This window comes from Rhinatrema bivittatum, chromosome 6 (assembly GCF_901001135.1).
Source record: "Rhinatrema bivittatum chromosome 6, aRhiBiv1.1, whole genome shotgun sequence".
NCBI lineage: Eukaryota > Metazoa > Chordata > Amphibia > Gymnophiona > Rhinatrematidae > Rhinatrema > Rhinatrema bivittatum.
The window spans coordinates 76,246,990-76,263,314 of record NC_042620.1 but is presented as its reverse complement, the minus strand read 5'-3'; the positions used below and the strand labels follow the sequence as shown (position 1 = coordinate 76,263,314).

Genomic DNA, 16,325 nt, shown 5'->3' with positions numbered 1-16,325 from the left:
CAGGCAAAGGGGTATGGCCCTTTGCTGTGGTCCTTCCTTGGCTGCCCCTCTGCAGGCCTGTGTTTTTAATGGCCCCATGGGCCTCCCTCACTGATTTAGGCAAGTGAACAGAGCTTACCACTGCTATTGGGATAGTTGAGTTTGATTTCTGAGCCTAGCTCCTGTCACTTGAGTTAGTTTGGAGGCTAGAACATCATGGACATCTAATGGCCAACAAGGGAGCTTTGGTCCTTATGTTTGTTTTTACTGTAAAATTTGGCCTACCAAGAGGGAGATACTACTGTAATAACTATAGCAAATGTAGGCTCCTGGCTATTCATTTCTGGGCCCTTTCCGTCAATAGAGGTATGCAGGCAAAACCAAAGTTTTTTGTTTCATCTGGGGGGGCAGGGGGAGGCAGGGATTTCGTGTCATTTGGTGTTTTTTTGTTTCATTTTATGTTGTGTTTTAGTATGCACTAATCAAAATGAAACAAATAGCAGCACATCCCTACTCATCAACATGTCAGGTGACGAGGTTGGAGCAGCTTTCTATTGAGTGGAAAGCAAACAGGGCTAGCCAGAAAACAAATAAAAAAGAAAAGTAAGAAAGAAAAACATGATAGTTCAGATCTTCAGAGGGACAGGTGGTGTAGCAAAAATGACAAGAGGCAGAGATGGCACCTTATAGACGAACCAATTTATTGATGCAGGAGCTTTTGAGGACTGAGGTCAGAGTCAGTGCATCTGATACAGTGGACTCTGTCCTCAAAAGCTCATACCTCAATAAATTGGTTCGTCTATAAGGTGCCACCTGCCTCTTTTTTTTTATGATAGCTCGGGTTAACTACTCTCAGTCCTAATCTTGAAAAAAATGTTTTGTTTTGTTTTTTTAAAACCTTTTCTAGAGCCAACGCATGAGGCACAGCAATCATTCTACTGAGAACTCTCCGATTGAGAGGAGAAGTCTGATGACCTCCGACGAAAATTACCACAATGAAAGAGCTCGGAAGAGCAGGAACCGCTTGTCTTCCAGTTCCCAGCACAGCCGCGATCATTACCCTCTTGTGGAAGAAGAGTATTCCGACTCCTATCAGGACACTTACAAACCCCATAGGAACCGTGGGTCGCCTGGGGGATATAGCCATGATTCTAGACATAGGCTTTGAGTTTAAGAACCTGGGGAAAAATAGCATTCATTGGTTAACGATTTGCCATAACATAGCTAGGAAAAACAAATCATGTTTTTTGCGAAAATGTAACACAGTTGTACTGTGCTTACATGCTGCTGTCAATTGTTGCTAAATAAAAGGGCAACAGTATATATATCATGCCCTAATATATTTAGGTGAAAATTAATTTTGCTCAATCTCACAGGGGTTTGTTTGTTTTTTTTTGGTGTGGAATTTACATTACAGCAGTATCCTATTTTCTCATTAGATATTAGACATAATAATTTGTAATTTAGGGAACTTATCAAGGCATATATAAGGTTACAATTTCCTGTGCTGGAAATTCCAAATGAACAGTTCCAGTTGGAACCAATTTATACACCAATTCCTGTTGGAATTTGGGTTAATTGACTGGAAAGTCTGCTCAAGCATGTTGCAGTCATGTAGAAATAAAACAAAACAAGTGGAATTATGACAAATAAACATAATTACTATACCAGTGTAAATCAGAAAACATCCAAAAAGCTTTTTAGTTGCTACTTACAGTAATCTAAATTTATATTTAGGTTTGAAATACATAAATGTTTCTGTACAATGACATTTCTGGAATGGCTTTTTTTCAGACTTACCGAATGTAAAACTTGACTAGTGCCAAATATCCAAAATGAATGCAGCAGTTCCACGGTAATTCCTTATTGATGTTTCCTGGCATGACTGAGCAAGTCAAGTCTATTTCTGTTGTTTGGAAACTATTATTTCTGTAGTAGTCACCAAGAGCTTTTTCATTTCAGAGACTGAGAGAGGAAAAAATCTGAAGTATGCTCATAGTTAAAAGAGTCTGAGGACAGACCCATGTCCTCTTTTTGGTTCACTGGTGCATGCCCCCATTTTAAACAATATAAAATTTTAAGAATATGCTGTCTTTCCTCCCATCCCCAGTGCTTTAGTAGGTGCCCTCTGGCTAAGTGGCATCATTTCTCCGTCACTTCTTTTAACACTTTTTATACTAATAACATGCCCGTACAGTGGAGCATCTTTGCACGATTTCATTTCATTTCTTATTCCATCTTCACACTTCTGAGGTTTCTGCTTACATGGAGAAATTCTTAATTGCCACAATTAAAACTGGCTAAATAAACTAAATTAGCTTTCAATATAAATCTAAAACATTTATCTTTGTGCAACATGATTAATAGTAAATGAAAAACAAATGTATAATTTAAAGTTGGCATGAAAAAGTTTACTTTAAAGTAAGTAAAAGGGGGGGGAAAAACCCCACAAGGCCAAAGCATTTCCATTCTGTGAAATTTAGAGGCATGTAAAAAAGTATGCAGAGGAGTAAATCTTTGTGCGACAAAGCCAAATATTCCATTCCAATGAACATTCACTTAGGAGGCTCAGGAATTTTGCAGAACAGAGGTCTAAATGTATTAAGGTTTTTGCCATAGCAAGAAAATGGGTCTGATCCTTGAGGCCTCAATTCTGCAAACATTTTGTGCTGCATAAATGGTCAACTACATGAAGATCCAGCTTCCTCAGGAGATTTACTCCTGCCACAGAGCTGCCAGGACCACTATAGACACATCACTATAGACATCTGCAAATGTATCCATTTGTTATGTCAGAACATTATTCAGTAGATCAGCCAGCCAGTCCCCGGACATGCTTCAGAAATTAATAATCTGAGACAGGAGTAAAGCCATTTAGAAAAAGGTCAGCTGCAGATCAGTTCAGTTTAGGTGAATTGTTGATACTGTCATAGATTGCCAAACTTCTATACTTTTCTTCACTCATCCTTCTTCATTGTTACACTCACTGCTTTCTTGTTACGATTCCTGCCCGTGGAGCTACTCTCCGCGAGCAGGCCTCTCACCTCTCACGCGGCTGGGAAGCCGCCGAAGCTCATGCGGCCTGGTTCACCGCGCTGCCGGGCCCTGCCTCCGTCTTCACGGCCTTGCTAGTGCTGCTGCTGCCAACGCCAGGACCTCCGTGGTGGGGCCGCCGCCGCCGCCATCTTCATGTGGCCTGGAGGCCGCACAAGCCAGCTCCTCTCGCGGCAGGGAGCCGCGAGTCAACCTCTTCTTCGAGCGGCAGGGGAAAGCTGCTACTGCTCTGACGTCAGCTCGAGGCCTGGTCGCTGCCCCGAAGCCTGCCTACTCCTTTGCGTCTGCGCTGCAGGGCGTCGCTGTCTGCGGTGCTGCTTCCTGCTTTAGACGCCAGCACGCGTCTCTTCACTTCATTTAAAGGGTCCGCAGCCGGATATGCCCCGGGCTCCACCTGATGACAACTTCCTGCTTTAGCCCTATAAAAGGGGTTCCTCTTCAGTCATTTCTGGCCATCGGATAGGGTTCCACAGTCATCTGTGTCTTCTCTCCGGTCCAGGTTCTCCATGGTCTTCTCCTGCTTTGACGGCTTCGTCTTCATGTTCATGATGTCCCCCGTCCAGGTCTCTAGTTGTCTTCATGTTCCTGATGTCCTTTGTCTAGCTCCCCAGTTGTCTTCTTGTTCCTGATGTCCTTCGTCCAGGTCTTCAGTTGTCTTCATGTTCCTGATGTCCTTCGTCCATGTCTTCGTGTTCCTGATGTCCTTCCTGATGCCTTTGCCCTCGCCTCTGCCTCCATACCCTGGATCCTTGATGTCCACTTTCCTGGCATGCTGTTGTCGTGGTCCGCAACCAGTCCCACGGGCGGGATGTGTAGGGTGCCTCACGGTACAAAGGCCATCTTCAATTCCGCAGTGCAACCCTCTAGAAGACTTCTGCTTCAAGCCTAAGTTTTTTAATCCTTGAGAATCGTGAATCCTGTGCTTGAATCTTGTCCCTGTCTTCGGAGCTTATTGCAATTCGTGTTCGTCCATGTCAAGACTCTGTTCGACCCTGCTCCGCACCAGCGTGGTCTGCGACCAATCCTGCGGGTGGACTGTGTAGGGCACGCCCCGGTGCAGGCCTCTTCAGTATCTTCTTCATGTTCCGGTATCAGTTTCCACTATCCCTCCTGGAGTCTGCTTCGAGCCCAGCGTGGTTGGCGACCAGTCCCGCGGGTGGACTGTGTAGGGCATGCTGCGTCGCAGTCTTGACCCAGCGCTTTGACCTCCTTGCCTTTGTCTATAGTGCCTTGATCCTTGCCTTCGTCTACAGTGTCCTCGCTTCAGTCTACGCCTACAGTGTCCTCGCTTCAGTCTTCGTCTACAGTGTCCTCGTTAGTGTCCTCGCTTCAGTCCTCGTCCAGAGTCTTCTGTGTTCTAAGAACTCCGTCTGCCCTCAATCTCTGTCTGACCTGCTGCCTTTTGCTGTTTCCCAGCGGCAGGTCCGAAAGAGCTTGGAACAGTCGGAGGACTGTTCATCGATCAACATTGCGTTGTTGGTCATCCTGGGGCGTGCATGTCCGGTAGAGGGTCAGACCTTGTATCCTTATCTTCGCTTCAGCCTTGTCCTGCTCCTTGCTACCCATGCTTTCACCAGCTCACCTCCCGCGGTATGTCTTGGGGCTCCTCCCTGAGTCATGCCGTGGCCCAAGGGCTCACATCACCTGCTTTAGAAATGACCGTGCCTCCGTGCCCGTAACAATAGCCGAAGGCCTCCAAGCCCTTGGTTTGGAACAGCTGCCGGAGTCCGCGCTCGTAACAGGATCCAAAGGCCTCCAAGCCCTTGGGTCGCAACATTTCTATAATGCTGCTTGACAGATGGTATAATATCACCTTGTCCTTCTTTCTTCGTGTTCTGTGATCCTTCTCTCTTTGCTTGTGCCTTCCCCAACTTTACAATAAGCCAAATGATCAGTGAAACGTCTTGCATCCTTTTGTGTATGTTGTAAACTCCCAGCACACTCGCCGTATCATCCAAATCCAAATAGTCTCATCCCCCATATTTTCCTTTGCTCACCCTGACTTGTCTCATTGTCCCTCACCACTGCTTTCCCCTGCATTTGTCCTCCAACCTTTTCTTTTTCTCCGGATCCCAATTAGACCATACTCCTCTTTCTTTTCCTTCATTCTAACCCACAGCTTACATAAGACACATTTACCTGTATACCACCACTATTGCCTAACTGCCACCTGTCCCTGCACAATCTTACCCGCCTATCATCCTTATCTACCTCTCCAGTCCAGCCTCTCTCTCCCAGTCATCAAGTCTGCACACATCATGCTCAGACAGGTACAATATACACACAGAAAATCCATCAATATCCAGTTCCTGAGATTTGCCCGGCTCAAGTCTGATACTGGAAAAGTTACACATCCCTAGTCAAAACATCTACACTGAATATGCATGAAATATATTTACATTGGATCTAAGGACCAGGTTGATTTGCATATTTTGATTACTCTGAAAACCAGCGTGGTTACAAGTGCCTCCAGAACCCTGTTAATAACCACTTCCCTAGACCATATAGATGCAAGGATTATTGTGCTTGATCAATTATATATATCCCACTAACATCTTCAGAAAAAAATCTATACAGCATGTAATTTGCAACCACACTAAAAGTAACTAAACTATGCATAGAACCATATTTTATGCTGCTGTGCATCATGTAAGGTACTGTTTAAATGATAAATGATTTTATTTACTTGCTTCTCCTTCCACAGCCTGATAGACTGGTTCTAAAAGCATACAATGTTTTACCAGGAGTAGGCAATTCCTCTGCTCCAAAGCCACAGACAGGTCTGATATTCATATAATAAAATATATGTTTGCATATGTCTGAACCAAACCTGCTTGCCGCGTTTGAGGACCAGCATTTTGAGTACCTACATAAATCATTTCTTCCTTCATTTCCCCAATATTATGGCCGCCTTGATTTCTTGAAACAGCACTTTTTTTCCATTTAGTCCACTTACCTGCTTTGTGACAATAACCGCTAGAAATGTAGCTCATCTGTGATGCCTTAAAGTAATAAAAGGCTTATTTTTCACAAGTCAGGTACAACGCTGTATTTTTCTAACCATTTAGTCGCAGTTATAGTAAATTATCGCAGTTTGACCTGATTGGTGCCAATCATCAATGGCTAACAAATGGAAAAACGGCTGGCCAGTTGTAACAGTTGACCAAAAAATTATTATATTCAGTGAGAAGTGGCATGTGGTTATTTCTAATGTTATACCACCATGAAGCAGCCTCCAAGAATTTTGCAAGCCTTTGTTATGCATAACACAAACATTTTCATGAGAAAGGAAGCATTAGGAATAGAATTTTCTGTAAACTTTAAACACTTTCTTGTACATGTGCATTAATATATTAATTGCAAACAATGCACTGGGGTAGCTAAATGTAGAACAGATCGCTTTTTATTTTATTCATTTGGTAGTATTAACAATCCTTTTACCTGTTTGAATAATATTTTATGGCAAATGGCTGCAAAGAATTGAGATATATATATATATATATATATATAAATATATATATATATATATATATATTATGTATATTGCTTTCAGCCTTTCTAAAGCTAAAAAAGAATTTACTTTGAAGCTTTGTTTTTTGAACTCTTCCGTGCTATGATAGAAAAGGGAAAGCCTGACTGTAATACATCCGCACAGCATGCGTCCTGTTCAGTGCCAAAGCCCCTTTAGGTTAGTGTTTGCCTATGAAGCATTTCGAAAGGAAGTCAGATGTTAACTTAACCTGTGTGTGTGTTAGGTAGTTTCTTCAAAGGGTTTCTTCTGCAATTTTTGCAGGTTTTCCCAACTAATCTGCCTCCTGCCTGCTGTAGGATTCAGTTCGGTTTGGGCCAATGAATAATTATATATAATGTTCAATAAGCTGTTAATTGAGTCTTTTTGAAAAAGACCCTAAACTGAAGATGTAAAATACGGATGCAAAGAATGCCTAATTACAATCAGGCGCTACCATTACCTGCTTTCTTAATATAGAAAAGTGAATATATGGAGTTTTTAAATTACTTATGCTGGAGTATTATCTTAGCTTAAACGTAATGCAGTTTTCTAACAATCGGGACACTATCTAAAGATGCAGTGTTAATGAGTCATTTTGACTTGCAGATGTATACCGGTACTTCATGTAGCTGACCATGAAAAATGTTAAGTCACCAGCTTTGTGATTTATTATTGCAGTGTCCTCATGTGAAATTTTGAAACTAATGTAACCGTAATCATGAATAATTGGAATACAGATGTTTTTATTTAATGACAATTTTCATACGGACCTAGATTTCCCAAATTTGTATTTATTTATTTATTTATTTATTTATATATATATATATATATACCGACATTCGTGGATACATCACGCCGGTTTACAATATAACTGAAGGAGGAAAATACAAATGGGTGAAGTAGGTGACAATACAAATGGTGAAGTAGAAAGCTACCTTGGGCTGTTGGGATGAAAGGAGTGCTTCCTTCCCCCTCCCCCCTCCCCCATCAGTATTTCCTCACAAGCACCGCTCACTCAGCCTGAGCAGCAAGGCCTGGTCAGACCTGTCCCTTTAAATACACAGGGGCTTACGGGCTGGCAGCATTCGGAGGACTGTGAGCTAGAATTGCTATCAAACCACACACACACACACACACACACACACCCCACCGTGCCTTTAAGGGGAAAGGCATTGCCACTCAGGTTAAGCGGGGCTGCCAGCCCAAAGCAGAGGAGGAGATTTGGTGCCGCGCATGTTTGCTGGAAGATCCCGCCCACCACTGCCATCCCCCATTCTGCACTGCGCCCATGACCATGTTCATTTACCATTTCAAGAGTTATCAGGGTAGGTTGCTAGATTTTGGTACAAAAAAAAAAAAAGCACTTGGGCATTGGGAAAATGACTTGATGGTTCTTCATTATCGTCCTATACTTTTAGCTGAGAACATTTTTTTTGGTGATGGTATAGGCTCTGGCAATCTGTGCTTATATGACAATCTAAATGACAAGATCAGTTTAATATATTCCATTTATTTTGTACAATTTATGCTACCTCTTCAATGCAGAATATCACCATCAGGAAACACATTTGCCATGAGAACACTGATTTTTTGACAGTGTTAGAAATAGAAAGATGCATTTCATGATCTGTCATTTTTCCCCAGGTTTTAAACTGTATATTTGTATTTGGGCATTTAGAATGCTTTTCTCCATTCCTTGCCTTTTACTTTCCTTTTTATCAATTAATTTATTATATACAGTGGATTGCAAATGACAGCTGGGGATATGGAATAGTGCATGATACAACCACAGGGTGACTGAGCATTCTCTTCTGGGTTTTTTTGTTTAATTGCTTCTGTTGGGTGTGCAAATAAATGGTAAATTTAATTGTACATAAGGATCTGAATAAGCTGTAACTCTCTGTCTGAACTAGTCAATTTGCTGTGCAGGCATGGAGGAAGCACCTATTTTGCTCCACATTTCACAAACCCTATCCACATGTTGATATGAGCTCAAGTTGTTCTTGATATTTCCCTTTGAATGACAAATGATATATACCCTAGCATGTGAATAGAAGATAAGGGGGACTTGTGCAATATCTACAACAATCTCTTTTTTTTTTTTTTTTTTTTTTACCAACTAATCAGGGCCTTAACTAACTAATGACAATTCAAAAGATTTACTTTTCCTTGCTAATTATTCCCCAAAAAGCCTACAGAGTTCTACAATAACTTTTACCCAGTTGAGTTCTCAATTGTAATCATTTCAGCTCCACAGCTGATCAATAGTTGACATTTGTTCACTTTCAAGTGCTAGTGACCTGGCCCCATTTCCACTGTTTGAGAGGATTCATCTGTGCAGACCTAATAGGTGAAAAGATACCTTTGAACTCAGATGTTGGGAAACAGACTACTGGCAAAAATATATATACATATATATATATATATATATATATATATATATATATATATATATATATGTGTGTATATATATATATATATATATATATTATAGAGGGGTAGATTTTAAGACCTACATGCATGACCATGGGCGTGCACTACCCTGCGCGCACACATGGCCGCTGAGCCGGGCGCCTCTGGCTCCGCCCCTTTTCCGAAGCCCCAGGACTTGCGCACATGGCCGGGCCTTTTAAAATCCGGGCCATGCTGTATATATATATATTTGGTCTAAGTAAAACGATGCAACATAACTAATTGCTAATACAGTTTGTGAACTTGTACCACCTCCTCCCTCTCTACAAACAATAATCGCTCTACAGCATCTTCCTTCAAAGAAGTAATTATCTCCTATAGCAACTATCAAATGAGCATTATCTTACCATTGCAAATGTCCAATATATTCCAGAATCTTTTGCAGAAAAAGAAGGGTATGTTTTTAACAATGTGTAAGAACAAGGTTCTCTTAAATGGGCTAGAGAAATGTTAACTCTTAACTCATTGAAAAAATTATATCGCAGGCAAGGGAGTGGCTTTCCTGTTTTCTAACTTCAATACAGTATGTTCTAGGGAAAGAAAATGTGTAGAGTTAATAAAAGATTGGTCACTTATCTTTGTTCCCGATACAGTGCTTTGGGAAGGAAAAATATAAATGCAGTCCCATAATACAGTTCTGGAATAATTAGGGCTTGATTCACATAAGGTTTTATTTCCCAATTCTGTGATTATTTGGGGGGGGGGGGGAGAATGGAGAGGAAGCTTAGTGAATCAGGCCTTTTGTAGCTATTTATTAGGAACTGTAATTGTAGAGATGGGAAAAAACATTTAAATCCAAACAAGCTTTGAACTTTTGCTGCAGGCTCTAGTGTTGCATTATTGCTGCCTTGGTGCTGCCACTAAAATTCTTCACTGATCAGGAACTAAATGGACCATTTCAAAGTCATACAACAGTGTTCTATTTCTCATATTAATATGTACAAGTTTGCCTTAGAAGTATTTTCTGGGACAATATTAAAAAAAAAGCATTCTATTGCCAAAACGAACCTTCATATTTGCATATATTCTTGTCTTAGCACTTGAAAATCAAAATAATGTAGCAAGAACATATATTGTACAGTACTCAAATAATAGGAAATATATATTTTGCCTGTATTATAAAAACGATATATAAAGAAAGGAGAAAGCACATTTATAATAGCACAAGTTTCCAACAAACTTCATTGTTCAGTTTGGTTGCTGTAGTTTCAACAAAGTGTTGCTAGCTCCAGTTTCATGGCTTTATTTTTGATTACCACGCTTATCACCTCTGTTTGCTTTTTACCTGACATAATTCAATAGTAATTATTTAAAAGCCTTGCAAACTATGGGTGTCATTGATTTTCTCCCCCTCCCCCATTAAAATTATCATGCTGTTTTCATGATTTATAGCGTGGAAAAGCAACCTTTTAAAAAATACATATAGAACGTATGAGTTTTAAGCCAGTTATTTTTCCCCAGAACCTATAGAATTATATGAATGCAGGTGAAATGTTAATTAGTGCTGCTCATGTCTTAACTTTAATTTTTGGCATGTATTAATGAAAAAAATTTAGATCTGTTTGTAGACCAAGGCCTGTCCTGTTGACTGAACTATCCAAAACAAAAAATGCACCAGGGCTCTGAATGTCAAATGTTTGCACACTGGAAACAATACAGTTTCAAAGCAACTTGACGTAAAAGTAGGTTTGTAAGAAATTCATTTCATGTGCTAAAAAGATTATCCTGTGTGGTAACATAACCTGGTGAATTTAGTCAGTCCAGCGCAGGTTTGTGAGGTTGGGCTGTATAGCGTGCAGCCCGCCCCTATATTTGGGATTAAGTGGTTGAAGAAGAATTGCCTTTACTATACCAAAATAGTATCAATTTGTCAATTGTTTTTTGCCGATTTCTCCCTCCTGTTTTTCCTTCTCTAGATAGGTGTAGCATTCTACGAGGCATGCTGGGTAAAACAAAATACTATGCAAATGTGTACAGTGTTGCATGTTTTGCTCTCCATCGGCTTTAGTGGCTTTCAAGGGACAAAAAAAAAATGTGGTGTTATTTTTGTGAACAGAAATATTTAACAGAGAAATGCAGACTGCATGCTTTCAATATCCTAATTTCTATGGATTTGTTTTATGGAATTTAGATGTGTGAAGAAAACTGCATTAAAATATTTTTTTCTACAATAAATTAGACTTCTGTAAATGTGTTTCATTTCTACCATTTTTCTCAGCACCAGGCTTGTGTAACCGTATATAACATTACATATCCGAAGGACCGGGTCCATGTGATTGTGGGAGCATAGGAAAGAGCCGTGCCGTTTAATTACCTACAGTACCTGGATGTAATCCGCTTTGAAGTGCCGAAAAACAGAATATCAAAATGAGATAAATAAATAAACATCAGTGAGCAGTCTTTCACTTAGGGGTGAATTTTCAAAGATTTTGCGTGCAAAAGTGAGCATATATGAGTGTACGTAGCCTCTACTCGCATATTCCATATTTTATAAAAGTCGCACATGCGTGCATATTTTCACTTTCACGCGCATATGCACGCATGTAAAAAAGAGGCATTAGAAACTCTCTAGTAAATTTTAAAAGGAACGTGCGTGCGCCCATAAACGCGCATGTTGCAGCGCAGGCAAAAATACGCCTCATTTTATAAAGTACGCGTGTAGCATTTAAAATACTGTTGCCACACGTACTTCTACAGCCTTTACATGCGCAGTGATGAAAAGTCTAACGAGGAATTGATTTGTACACGCAGTGCCAGCTGCTCTGTACAGATCTACTCTTTTTCATCACTTATAAGGGCCATAATTCTTTACTGATGTCAATTTTACTATGAATACCTCTGAATGTGTCTGGAACAACCCTCCCCCCCCCCCCCCCAACCCACCTCCGGAAAATCCACTCCGATTCAAAGTTCCCCTCTAGAGTGGTATCTAAATATAGAGTATCAGATTGACACTATATAGAGTCTCTCTCCCGCTCCCCCCAGGTTCCTACGCTTCATGAGGAGCAGCAGCAGCAAAGTTACACAGGCAACATAAGCGCGTTGCCTTTGCAAAATTTGTGGTTATGCGCATCAGTCTCGGCCCCTACCCCTGCAACGACCATGACCTGCCCCTTTTCTGCCTCCTTATTTTGAACACGCGTACATGTAGGTATGCGCGCCCTTCCTGGCTTCTTAAAATTCGCTTTGCTTGCACGCGGCCTGCATATGCACATATGTGGCCATTTTTACGTGAGCAATGCTTTTAAAATCCATTCTCTCTGTGGACTGCCATTTACAAATTAGATCAATCGGTTTCTACTAAATTTCATTACTCGGCTTCTACTTTACAAAAATGTTTCTTCTTCCTTGAATGAACACACTCAGAATTTTGGAGTTATTTACTGAAGTGGAGGACTTGGAAGGTAAATTTAAAATGTTCCAAGATTTTGAACTTGCCTCTATTAAAGATTTTCAGTCTATACATCAGAAGTAGAAATATATGGGTAACCATATTAGGAGGGTGCAGGTTCCTTAATTTTCCTAAAAGTCCTAGGATTTTGCCCTTGGAGATGCTAAGGAAGTTTTATCTAGAGTTCCACAGGGTCTCCAAGGGAGTTATTCCTGATTTCGCAGATGTTTTGTTTTTTTTTACCTTCCTGATAGATTATGGGTGAATTTTAAAATGCATGCGCAAATAACCAGAAGACATGCATGTGGTTGGGCCTTGCGCGCACTGAGCACATTTTCAAAAGGGCCCGGCCTCACACGTATTTCCCAATACGCGCAAAAGGACCGGGCCAGCCTAAAGGGGCGGGGTGGGGGCGTGGTCTGGGCAGGGGCTGGCCGGAACAGTGGCCATTAGGCCCTGTCCCAGGGAAGTGCCAAAGGAGCAGGTAAGTTTAAAAAAAAAAACCCAAAAGAAAAATTAGGGTAGTGCTGGGAACTGTGCACATATGGACTTATGCGTGTGCGTCTTAAAATCGACCCCTTAGATTCTTTGAGGGAGGTTAATCAACAGCCTCCCAAAAATCTTGTGGTGAACATTTCAATTTTTCTGGTGCAATCCAGTGTAGAAAATTTAGAGTGATCTACTTCATTAGTTACCTTTGTTAAGGAGAAGGATAAGCATTGGACAACACAACTACATAATAGGTCTTTTTTTGGGTCAAATTATTTCCCTCTTTTCAGATGTAACAAGAGAAAGGGAAGGAGGAAGATTTTTTCATCTTAAAAAACCTAACATTTTGGCCCTGGGTGCAATATTCACTTTATGGTTTCCATGTAAATGTATAGTTAAGTTGCAAAGAACTAAACATATTTTCTTTGAACCTGTTCAGAGAGATAATTTTTTGTAAGCTAGATCTGTAACATCTGTTTTTGAGAATGAGATTTCATGAAGCTTGGGTATTCTAATGGGCCAAATGAAACAATGTACAGGCTTTTAAATTGGCTGATTTGCACAAGTAAGTCCTATTTTAATTGAACATGCAATATATATGCCCGTGTATTTTCAAAACTGGTAGGAAAAGTGCATGTGTTCAGTGCATTGATATATGTTCTTTCAGTGCATTGCATATATTCATGCATAAACATACATACATGCATGTGTGTGGCGGGGTGAAAATATGTTATAAAATACTGTGGTAAAGCTGTGTACAGCCATATATCCGTGTGTATGCTGTTGTTCATAGTTATTTGAAAGTTATTGTCCCTACTTTTAAAGCTATAGAATCCCTTTGTTCTCTTGACACTTGAAGAGTTTCTCTGAGTGCTTCAAAAAGCCAGAGGTCCTCTGTGAAAGTCAACTCAGGATGCAAGAAAATCCTAAAACACGAAAGCATGAAAGACGTATTCAATCAATTGGCTTTTCAATCGAAAATTAAACTTTAACCACACTTTTTAAGACAAATATTTGTAAATATAAAAACCAACCCAAACAAATTTTAGCCATCGGCTCACCATACAATTTTTTTCTCAGGCAGAAAAGTCCACTGGGCTCAGCCTCTGGGCTGCTTTTTTGCTCCCTTAACAGGGGATGTGAAACACCAAGGTTCATCTTCTGCAAGTTGAAAAGGTAATGTTCCAGTCCACCTGCTTTACTGCAGAGATCCTATCAAACTGCATAGCTTGACAGACTTTAGTTTGAATTAATGATATGATCCTCTTTGGAGTTGTTCAGCAGTTTATTCTGCAGAGAGCTGTACTGCGATTTTCATTGTCCTTTCGAGACTGAATGCATATGTAGATACCTGACTCATATTTAAATTCATATTGGTAATGGATGTACTATGTTGCATAACTCGTGAAGAGTTCTGGCAGTTGCTTGTGCTGGTGAATGCAGTCTGGTGCTGTATATATCACTCCTTCAATCAGAGGGTCTCCCCTGCTTTGATCCTTCTTTGCTTTTAAAAGGGGGTCCCATTGGAATGCCTGAGCAAGACTCTTGAGAAATGGCTGCAATTTTTTCTTTTCCAGAAATCATCCTATTCAATTCAGGGGTTTTGGTGGATTGCAGTCTGAAATATGCAATTTGTCAGACATTTGCTGTGCAAATCAAAAGCCTTGACTGGATCATTTCCAATTCTGATTTGCATTGAAATCCTAGGGAAATGATGTTTTGTAATTCTGGTAGGATTTTAGTCCCTCTCCTATTGTGGACATGTCCATCTGAGCTTTCTCCATTCCTCTCTACTTCTCTCACTTGCTTCTCCCTTTCACTGACCTGATGAAGAGAGAATGAATCTTGAAAGATGGTCAGAGATGTATTAAGTTAGTCCAATTAAAAAGGTATCACCTGCAGCTTGTTTGCTGATCCTTAATTCCACTAGCAAGGCAACCAAAATTCTCCCTTTCCCACCTCTCTGGTGCTCTCCCTACTGCCATTTTAAGGTACTCTTAGAAGATCACGCTCTGTGTGTTGGAAGATAAGGTCAGAGAAAGAGCTAAATAGGTAAGAGGGAAGAAAGTCCAGAACAGAGGGGGAGAAAGGAAGCAGACAGATGAGGAGCTGTGGAAGTCAAGTGGGCCTGGATACTGGCATCCTGCAGTGATTAGTGTGCAAAGACAGAATGACAGTCTAGAGTTTGCCAGTGCTGTCTATAGTTCTTATGTATCGGAGTCGGGTACTGCTGCCTGACATTGATGGGTAATATAGCAAACTACTGCAGTTAGCCACAAGAGACACTGACTGCTGTGACTATGCTAACATCCAGTCAAGAATACCAAAGACATATAGTCTATGGTACCTGAAGACTGGAGGGTTGCCAGTGTAACACCAATTTTTAAAAAGAGATCAAGGGGTGATCCAGAAAACTACAGACCGGTGAGTTTGATGTCAATGCCAGGTAAAATGGTAGAAACTATCAGAAAGAACAAAATTGCTGAACATATAGATAGACATAGTTTAATGGAACAAAGCCAATATGGATTTAGCCAAGGGAAATAATGCTTCACCAATTTGCTACATTTTTTTGAGGGCATAAACATTTATTTATTTAGACTTATATTCCGCTTTTCACACTTTTTTCAGCACTTCAAAGTGGATTACATTCAGGTATTGTAGGTATTTCCCTATCCCAGAGGGCTTACAATCTAAGTTTGTACCTGAGGCAATGGAGGGTAAAGTGACTTGCCCAAGGTCACAAGGACTCAAACCCTGGTCTCCTGGTTCTTAGCCCACTGCTCTAACCACTAGGCTACTCCTCCACTCCCATGTGGATAAAGATGAGCCAGTTGACCTTCATGAAAGACTTCTTAGGAAATTAAAATGTCATGGGATAGGGGACAATGCACTATTGTGGAATGCCAACTGGTTAAAAGATAGTAAACAGAGAGTAAGGCTAAATGGTAAATTTTCCCAATGGAGAAAGGTAAATAGTGGAGTGCCCCAGGGATCTGTTCTGGGACCATTGCTTTTTAATATATTTATAAATGATCTGGAAATGGGAACAACAAATGAGGTGATCAAATTTGCCAATGATACAAAATTATTCAAAGTTGTTAAATCACAAGAGGATTATGATAAATTGCAAAAGGACCTTGTAAAACTGGGAGATTGGGCATGCAAATGGCAAATTAAATTTAATGTGGACAAGGGCAAAGAAATGCACTTAAGGAAGAGTAACCCAAATTATAGCTACACAATGCAAGGTTCCACATTAGGAGTCACCATTCAGGAAAAGGATCTAGGCGTCATTGTTGATAATACATCGAAATCTTCTGCATATTGTACAGCAGCAGCCAAGAAAGCAAATAGAATATTATGGATTATTAGGAAAAGAATGGAGAATAAAACAGAGAATATCATAATGCCTCTGTATCACTCCAT

At 40.5% G+C, this 16,325-nt stretch overlaps 1 protein-coding gene across 3 annotated transcripts in view; it reads left to right on the top strand.

Moving 5' to 3' along the window:
- Positions 1-3,730, top strand: part of CACNB4 (calcium voltage-gated channel auxiliary subunit beta 4) — a 396,197-nt gene extending 392,467 nt beyond the window's left edge. For all 3 annotated transcript variants that reach the window (XM_029605496.1, XM_029605493.1, XM_029605495.1), the window contains one exon: positions 887-3,730. In XM_029605496.1, the coding sequence (XP_029461356.1) occupies positions 887-1,147 (261 nt within the window). In that variant the 3' untranslated portion in view covers positions 1,148-3,730. The remainder of the gene's footprint in view (positions 1-886) is intronic.
- The last annotated feature ends 12,595 nt before the right edge of the window (positions 3,731-16,325 follow it).